Source organism: Henckelia pumila, chromosome 2 (assembly GCF_033568475.1).
Source record: "Henckelia pumila isolate YLH828 chromosome 2, ASM3356847v2, whole genome shotgun sequence".
Taxonomy (NCBI): Eukaryota; Viridiplantae; Streptophyta; class Magnoliopsida; order Lamiales; family Gesneriaceae; genus Henckelia; species Henckelia pumila.
This window is the reverse complement of record NC_133121.1, coordinates 181082720-181091665: the sequence shown is the minus strand read 5'-3', so window position 1 is coordinate 181091665 and position 8946 is coordinate 181082720. Positions and strand designations below refer to the sequence as shown.

The following is an 8946-nucleotide window of genomic DNA, read 5'->3' as shown; positions in this document are numbered from 1 at the left end:
ATCGAACCGAATCAATTCGGAAATTCGGTTCGGTTAATTCGAAAATTCGGTTTTTATGTTAGAAAATTTCGGTTAAATTGGTTAATTCGGTTCGGTTTTCGGGTTTCTTAAAAAAAATTCGGTTAATTCGGTTAACTAAATTATAAATAATTAAATTTTAAATTTTTTTTATTAGGCCTTATATATAATTTATAATATATTTTTAATGTTTTTATATTTAATATTTTACTTAATTTTTCTTATTTTAATTTTTTAAGCTCAATATATTTTTATAATGATAAAAATATCATATTTAAATTATTAATTTTATAAAATTTTAATTTTTTATAAAAAAAATCGGTTAATTCGGTAACCGATTTTTTATTCGGTTCGGTTAAATCGGTTTTAGTATAATTAAATTCGGTTCGGTTCGGTTAACCCAAATGCAATTCGGTTAATTCGTTAGATAGATAGATAGTAGATAACTAGCAGCCACACACACGCAACACGTATGTAACATAATATATGTGAGTGAAGTTGAAGAAACGGTGTGTGAAATTTGAAATGAAATGAATGTATAATAAAATTACCGCTCCCACTAATCCACTCCACGTTTGTGCATGTCGATTGTTCTAATAAAATGCATGTACAAAAAACCAGGAGCAGTTGAGAAGAATGTGGAAGAAACCTGTGTATTAAAGTTGGAAGGGTATCTTTAAATTTATACAATAACCCATCGAAGTTATTTTTTTTTTATTGTTGATATGAAGACTATATTTGACAAATCACATAAAAATACCAAATATGGTTACTATCACCTCCTCTTGCTTTATATATATATATATATATATATATATATAGAGTTCTTTTATGATGCCTAACACTATATGCCTACTTCATGCCCACCATGTACAAGTCAACTCATCTATTATACCGGTCAACTCATTTATTGTACATGATGGGTATGAAGTGGCCATATAATGTTGGACACCATATAAGAACTATATATATATATATATATATATATATATATTCAATTTTTATATTTTTCCATTGAAAATTATTTTACACCAATTTATTACTGTATATTAAGTCTTAGCATAATGTTTTTTTAGGGTAAAAACTTGTAAATCTTATTGAAGAAGAATAAGGTCTTGAATTATAAGGTTTATCAACAAAAAAAAAAATTCCTCTGCACCACAAAGACGGGGATTGGGAAGAAAATGCAAACCGAGCTAGGGAATAAACCATGACATTAGCTTGTCTCCTATTATGTAAAAGCCTGATGTTTCGATTAATTAAGATCAAGAAGCTTCGTTGCGAAAGTGGCTACTGCACCAAAACAAGCTTGTAGGTATGGTGTGATTGTATTTTTAAATGTAAAATCCAATGTTCTAAAAAGCTTGATTAAGCCTCGCTTAATCTTGCTTAATTTTAAAGCTTCTCTAAAACGCTTCGCTTTGGCCAAAAACGATAAAAAAACGGTCAGACATAGGTTGACCATGTCAAGTGTCATTAAATACGCATAAATGTGATTTTTATAAAAACCAAAATTTATTAACAAGACGAAAATAGATAATAAATTAGCGTTTTTACTAGTGAGTGATTGTTAGCAATGTTATAAATGTATAATATTGTATGATTAAGTGTAGCGATGATGTGAATGCAGAACATATTGAGGGATTTTACAGCTAATGTTTTAAATTAAACCAATTAATTTAGTTTGTGTTCGATTACACTGGATATGAAATGAATGATGAAATAAATTGAATTAGAATCTCACAAAAATTAATGCATTACACTTGATTTGTTTGAGATGACTAAAATTATAGTTTAAATTAAAAACATTTTTTACGCTTAAGCTCGCAGTAATCGCGCTTAAGATTACTCTCACGCTTCGACACGCTTCATGTTTTTTAGAACTTTGGTAAAATCAGCCTTATTTAAATGTAATTTTCATAAAGAACACTTTAACTAGAGGTGTCAAAATGAGTTAGGCTTGTTGGGTTAACTCGTCCCGCCATATAAAATAGGTGGGTTGAGTTGATATTTTCTCAACACACTTAAAAGTGGACCGATCCGCCCTGCCCCGCCTAATGGTGAGTCGGGGTGTGTGTTGTGGGTTGGTCCGCCAAAATCCGTCAAATTACACGTTGGTCTGCCCCGCCACTTAAAATAGATGAGTTGAATTGGTGTTTTCCCAAAGGCTCGTTGGGTTGACTCTCCTTGCCATACAAAATAAGTGAGTTGGGTTGATATTTTCCCAACCCGCTTAAAAAGTGGGTCGATCCACTTTGTCCCGTCTAATGGTGATTTGGGGTGAGTTGTGGGTTAGTTCGCCAAAACTCGTTAAATTTACACGTTGGCCCGCCCACCACTTAAAATAGATGGGTTGAGTTGGTGTTTTTCCAATCCACCTAAAAGATGGGTCGGCCCATCCCGCCCCGCTTAATGTTGGGTTGTGACGGATTGTGGTTCGGTCCACCCCATTAGCCCATTTTGACATCTCTAATTTTGACCGTTTTAAACATTAACATTTTTTTTTTACCTTAACGATATTATAATTACTATTTTATCCCTTCATCAATCTATTCTATATTAACTATTCAAAAAAAAAATCTATTCTATATTATAATGCATGAGGATGCTAGAATAATCATTTTTGATCATTTTAATGGTTGTACCAAATTACCCCCACAAGCATATAACTACCCCACTTTCTCACATTCTTCTCCATGTTATTTTCTTAACCACTCACGATAGTATATATATATATATATATATATATATATATATATATATAAATACATAGAATTATATATTATATTGTATACTAGTTTTAATAATTACCCGATAGACTAGATACCCCAAAACACTATCGTTCCCAAACTCTCCGTCAATTTAGATTTCACTCCGCTTACAAAATTGAACTGTTAAACTCTATTGCCTTTCATTCGTTGCCTTCGAATTCAACAAAAAATTTCTGACTCAGGTCTGATTGTTATGTGGGTTGTATTCAGGAGTTTTGTTATCTTTGTTTGAATCATTTTTTGGGTGAAATTTGTGTAGATAGAGGGAAGAATCCTAATTCGTGCTTTCGTTAATAGAAGGGGGTTGAGGGAGTTCAGTGTTAATTCGTGGAACAGCAATACTTTCACTTACGACGATTCATAGAGAGCATTATTTCTTTTATGGCTCTTTTTAAAACGTTGTTTCATTAGTTTTTACCCCTTCAAGACAAAAAAGGTAGGTAAAATCTGAGTATTGTGGAACAGCAATACTCTGGCTTTGTTTGTATTTTACGATCGTAGGCTGCATTTTTTTCTGACTCTCGGTTCATGTTATTTTGTGCTGAATTCTAGCATATGGACTTCTGTTTCATGCGTTAAAAGCACTTTCTTGATTAAGTTTTGAGGATAAATAAGAGAGCTAGGATTTTTGTTACAGAATTCATATTTATGGTTTGAGTATATTTGGTGTTCTGCACTCAAAAAGATATTATTGGTCACATTATCGGTCAATAATGTAGAACTCACATTATTTATCACATTATTGAATCTTATTATAACAACCGGCTCATCTTTTTGTGTAGTGATGATTCTTAGTGTCTTTGTTTTCGATGCATGAGCTGTTTCTTAATTTCTGTGTTTGAGTTTGTTTCCAATCAATTTTTGCCGTCTAAATATATATTCTGGTGGATTTGGGACATATTGGTACATTTGGGATCGAAACCAAAGTCTCTTTTAAAAAAAAGGTTTATGCTTTTAAAATAATGTGTTTTCACGGTCTTTAATAACATTAAAAATAGTTTTCACATGAAAAACATATATCTCTTATTTTCAGTAAAATACTTTTGCATTCAAACTCATCTGGTGTGATATTTATTTTACTTTTTGAATTATTTTAGATTGCACCTCATGAGTAGAGACTATACATATTTCCACTAACATGATTATATGAGAGAATATTGAAAGAAATTAAACGAACACAGCTCGGTGCATTCCTATATGTTTTTCCCATTTGAGTTAAATTCAAAGAGTGAGGTTTATGGTAGGCAACTGCTTTGAAGGTGTCTTAGATTGGAGCTTGTAATGTAGTTAGCATTTTCTGGATTTGGATTATGGTCGCCAACTGCTTTCAATGTGTCTTGGATTTGGATTGTTCTTTAACACTATAAAGTGTTTAATTATCTACGAGGCTGTGATTTGTGCTAGGAATTTGGTTGTTTTTTTGAGAGGCATATGATTAATATTTTACAGTTTTACATATTTTTTGCATATCGATATCAGAAGTGTGGCACTTTGATTTGATGAGATGCTGCTTCGGGAAGAGGAAGCTGTTGCTTAAGTGGGAGCTCCTTGCATCAGTATATTCCAGCTTGCAGGTTCATTTGTGTTGGCAGGAATAAGTTGTTGCTGGTTGGTGTAGTTTGTGTTGGCATTTGGTAGTAGGTGTGTGAGAGAATTGGTTGTAGGTGATTGTGGAAAGGTAGTTTCGGTATCATTAAATTTCGCTCGACCCTATTATAGAAGTTGATCAAACATTTTACTCTTGAACTTTTCTACTGACTTTCTAACTCGTTTCACTTCTGAGTTTTATTTGTGCTATTTATTTGTGTTATAGGTGTTGGTGGAAGGATAAACACGATTGAAATCACCTTTTAGCAGCAAGGAAAATAAAAGCCGAATATAAGAACTTATTGATGAATCGAGTTCAAATCCCAATTCTTGTTTTTCGTTGTTGAATATATGTTTCAGTTATTTTTTCGTTTTGAACCAATGTTTTTGAAATCATCTTTCTAGTGACTTAACAAGGTGAAATTGTTAAAAGTGAACACACAATATAGTATTTCTGTATTTGAACTGATTATTTCTTTGACATTAGAAAAGGCTGGATCATCTCAGTGGCTGATTTGCCGTTGGATAATTACAATTTGATATGGAGAATGAAGTTGAAACTGATATTCAGGAAGGTAATTTTTGTTTATATTGCAAATGTATTAATTTATTAGTTACATACAAAATGTATTATTTTTCCAAAGAATCATTTCATATTAGCTTCCATACACATTGCACAAAAAGTAGTACTTTTTATATTATGTTTTAATGTTATTTATTTATTAATTTGTCATTGTAGGTCAAAATTTAAATTCAGTTGTCATTGTTTCTATCGATGAAGATGATACTGAAGTAAATCAAGGTAAGATTGACATAATTTCTTAAGTGTATTCTATTTATCATAAAAACATAAAAAAGATTTTCATTGAATTTTTATCTTGTAATAATATTTGATTCAGTTTTATTTTATTTAGAAATCAATCGATGTAAGATATGATTCAGTTTTATTTCATTCATTGTAGGTCAAAAAAATATTGTTTTATAATATTTGATTCTTGTAGGTAAAAAAATAATATTTTGAAGCTTTGTTTTATACTTATTTGTGCACATACGTACTTGTCTGAATTTTTTGTAGATAAAGAAGTTTATCCGGGAACTAGAAGTGAACAAAATATGGTACCAGGCAATGAAGGTAACATTTCTCAAACTATTGAAAAGTATTAGGTTTTGGTCAAAACATATTAGTTTTTATTTATGCTAGTTATATGTTTTGATATTATTGCAGATGACAATATATGTTCTGTTGATATAACTGGATCTTTTATGGGTTTGACAAGAAAAACAATTGATGATATGTATCAATTGTATTGTAACCATGCAAGTGTCATTGGCTTTAGTGCTCGTAAATCGACTACTAGGCACTCTAACAATGGAGAAGTTGTGGTAGAGAAATACTTTGTCTGTTCTTGTTCTGGATCGAAGAAATTAGAAGATTCAAATTTAGATAATTCAAGTAGTGGATCAGCAAAGAGAAGAAAAAGAACTTGTCTTACACGAACAGGATGTAAAGCATCATTGAGGGTTAAATTGAATAACGAAGGTCTTTATGAAGTTGTGTCTCATGTGACGACACATAATCATGCATTCACTAGGATAGAATGGAGTCATCATCATCGTTCAGAGAGGACAGTTACAGATGTGAAGGGTAAAGCTATTGAAGATATGCCTTCTTCTGGGATGAGAGCTACTGATTCTTATCGTTATACGGTACATGATGCCGGGGAAGAAGAAAATGTTGGCAATACTCTAAAGGATCACATGAATTTTATAGGAGGGGATGCACATACTGTAATTGAAATGTTACAACAAGAAGATGCTGAAGAGAATGACTTTTTTTTCAGAGTCAAATTAGATGGTGATGGGAGATTGTGTAATGTATTTTGGAGGGACTCGATGATGAAAGAGGATTATGACATATTTGGCGATGTCATGGTTTTTGACACAACTTATCGCACTAATAAGTACAATTTGATTTGCTCTTCTTTTGTGGGTATCAATAATCATGGGAAAAATGCGATGTTTGGTTGTGCATTTTTAACTGATGAGAAGGTCGAATCATTTCAATGGCTCTTTGAAGTTTTTAAGAAATCGATGGGAGGAAAATGTCCTATCAGTTTGTTCACCGACGAAGATCAAGCAATTGCAAACGCAATAGAAAAGGTATGTAAATATTGAAATATATTTGTTGAAGTTATTTTTTTGTTTTTCATTTTTCTAGTTCTTATTCATTTTATAGATAACAACTTATGTGAATATAATAACTATTTCTTATTTTAATGTAGGTTTTCCCAGAAACAAGACATAGGCTATACCTATGGCACCTTCATCAAAATGCTGTAAGTAGGTTTGCAAAGTTGAAAAGTCAGAATTCTTTTAAAGAAGCATTTAAGAAATGCTTGTTAGGTTGTGCTGATGAAAATGAATTTGAAAGCTGTTGGAGATCTATGATTTCAGAGTACAAACTAGAAAATCATTCTTGGTTTACTCGTTTGTATGCATTAAAGGAAAAATGGTGCACTGCATTGAGCAAGGATTTCTTCTCGCCTGGAATACTATCTTCTCAAAGGAGTGAAAGCACAAATCATTCCATTGGGTTCAGTGCAAAGAAAAACACAAGCTTGGCTGACTTTTATGATATTTTCAAAGAAACGGTAAAATATTGGAGGAACAAAGAACAAAAAGATGAATTCCAATGTTCAAGATCAATACCTGAATCAGTCCTACCATTGACTGGGATGTTGAAGCATGCTTCTGAGGTATACACATTGACACTCTTTAGAGATTTTGAGGCTGAATTTTTTAAATCAATCTCTAGTTCTTCTATTCTTGCTCTAGTTGAAGACAAAACGATGGTTTATAATGTTTCATCGCACGATAATGACAGGCTATCTCATCGTGTAACATTTGATTGTTTTAGTAATCTAATCACGTGCTCTTGCAAGAAATTTGAGGAGAGTGGTTTCTTGTGCTTTCATTGTTTAAGGGTCCTTCATATAAATTCGATAGTTACTATACCAGAGCCTTATATTAAAAAAAGATGGACGAAGTTTGCAAAATCTGAAATTTGGGACAAGTTAAATAGTACAATCGGGAAGTCAGAGAAGGTTGGGTATTGCATTCCTTGGCGTCATGAAATGGCACGCAAGTATTATAATTTGGTGTTGAAATGCCAAAAAAATGAGGAGGCAAGGATGATCCTTGAAGAAGGATACAACAGAGATTCTCTAGCTGCTAATGCGTTGATGACTTCATTGACTTCTACAGAGCAATCAGATTCCGTTCATTCAAATTCTTCTAATATTGTTCGAGATCCTACTGGTTCTGTGACAAAAAGGAAGAAGTCAAAGGATAAAAGGACATTTTCAGAAAAACAACAAGAAGAAAAGTGATGCATCAAATTCAATTCAAGCAAAGGAATTTGGCTCCAAGACTCCAAATATTCGTTTATTATAGTGAGATTTTTATTGTTCACTTAATTTCATGTATATTTGAGATTTTATGGGATTGTAAATGTTGATTTCATTTTATCAAACTTTACCGGGACCGTGAGGAGTCCTTGTGACTAGTCAACAAAGAGGTAATTATTCTATTGGTTTTTAGCATTTAGCTTGGGAAAAAAGCGTTCAATATTTCTATTGTGTTTTGTGTCTGGTATGTAATTGTTTTATGCTAAAGTAAAAATTGCACCGTAATTCAGAACTGTCACCGTAAAATAATTCAGCATTGTCAACGTATTTATTTTACTAAAATCAGTTGTGAGCAGTAAATGCTTCAAGTGCATAAGAAGCATTGAGTTTTACTGTATATAAATGAGGAAAATTTGTAATTATATGCATGTCTCGCCTAAATCTTGATCTCTCCTCTCTTCACACATCTCATTTTTCTCAATAGATTGTAATCGAGTTCTTGGTGCTTCTGCCACTACATTCTTTGTATTTGCTTTTCCCTGATTATTTTTGACAAGTTTCAGCACCAGAAACAAGGGAAGTAAGAGTCCAAAAGCACGCAGTCCAAGCAGGAGCCAAAGTAGGAGTCCCAGCCAGAGTTGTAGCAGGAGTTTCTCTCGGTTCTCATCTTTATGCTATCCATACATAGCAGTAATATAGTAATTTACCTAGATTGAATATGTTTCCTAATTATCTAACAGGTGAAAGATTGGCTGTTCTGATGGACGCTGATGCTGTTATCTTGGTCAATTATAATCTGTGGACAAATTGTTTATTATAATCTGTGGACAAACTGTTGCAAATCTCGCAGAAGTATGTCGTGTGTTGAGAATTGTCTCTCTTTTATTTCCCGTTTTGTAGTTCTAGAATGCTATGAGAAGCTCAAATACTTGAAGCCTGCTTTGTTTACCGTTCTTCACCCTACCTGAAATTGAGATTGTTTGTGACAATTATGGTTTTGTACTCTATTTTGTTAGAATCTTGCTTTGCTGAAATTTTGCTTCGAGTCTTGGATATTACGAGCTTGAACCCAGCCTTCGTGAGCCACATTGTAGGCTGCGTCAACAAGGAATTTTTCCCATTTGAGTTTAATTTGTTTTATGGTAGGCAACTGCTTTGAAGGT

At 32.6% G+C, this 8946-nt stretch overlaps 1 protein-coding gene across 8 annotated transcripts; it reads left to right on the top strand.

Moving 5' to 3' along the window:
• The first annotated feature begins 2834 nt into the window (after positions 1-2834).
• Positions 2835-7965, top strand: LOC140881542 (protein FAR1-RELATED SEQUENCE 5-like). 8 transcript variants are annotated; one of them, XM_073286936.1, is made up of 7 exons: positions 2835-2971; positions 4269-4363; positions 4869-4951; positions 5116-5178; positions 5452-5508; positions 5602-6536; positions 6659-7965. In XM_073286936.1, exons 3-7 carry the CDS (start codon positions 4918-4920, stop codon positions 7763-7765), a joined length of 2196 nt encoding a protein of 731 aa, XP_073143037.1. In that variant the 5' UTR covers positions 2835-2971; positions 4269-4363; positions 4869-4917; the 3' UTR covers positions 7766-7965. The 8 variants fall into 8 exon arrangements, with proteins under 8 accessions (XP_073143037.1, XP_073143036.1, XP_073143035.1 ...); XM_073286935.1 differs by having other exon boundaries at positions 4864-4951; XM_073286934.1 differs by having other exon boundaries at positions 4269-4467; positions 4864-4951.
• The last annotated feature ends 981 nt before the right edge of the window (positions 7966-8946 follow it).

What these genes read in the sequence shown, in the direction of transcription:
- LOC140881542 (XM_073286936.1), top strand. Translation starts at nt 4,918, where the DNA reads ATGGAGAATGAAGTTGAAACTGATATTCAGGAAG. An exon ending in TGATACTGAAGTAAATCAAG is followed by an intron (nt 5,179 to 5,451) that starts GTAAGATTGACA and finishes AATTTTTTGTAG; the next exon opens with ATAAAGAAGTTTATCCGGGA. An exon ending in TATGGTACCAGGCAATGAAG is followed by an intron (nt 5,509 to 5,601) that starts GTAACATTTCTC and finishes ATATTATTGCAG; the next exon opens with ATGACAATATATGTTCTGTT.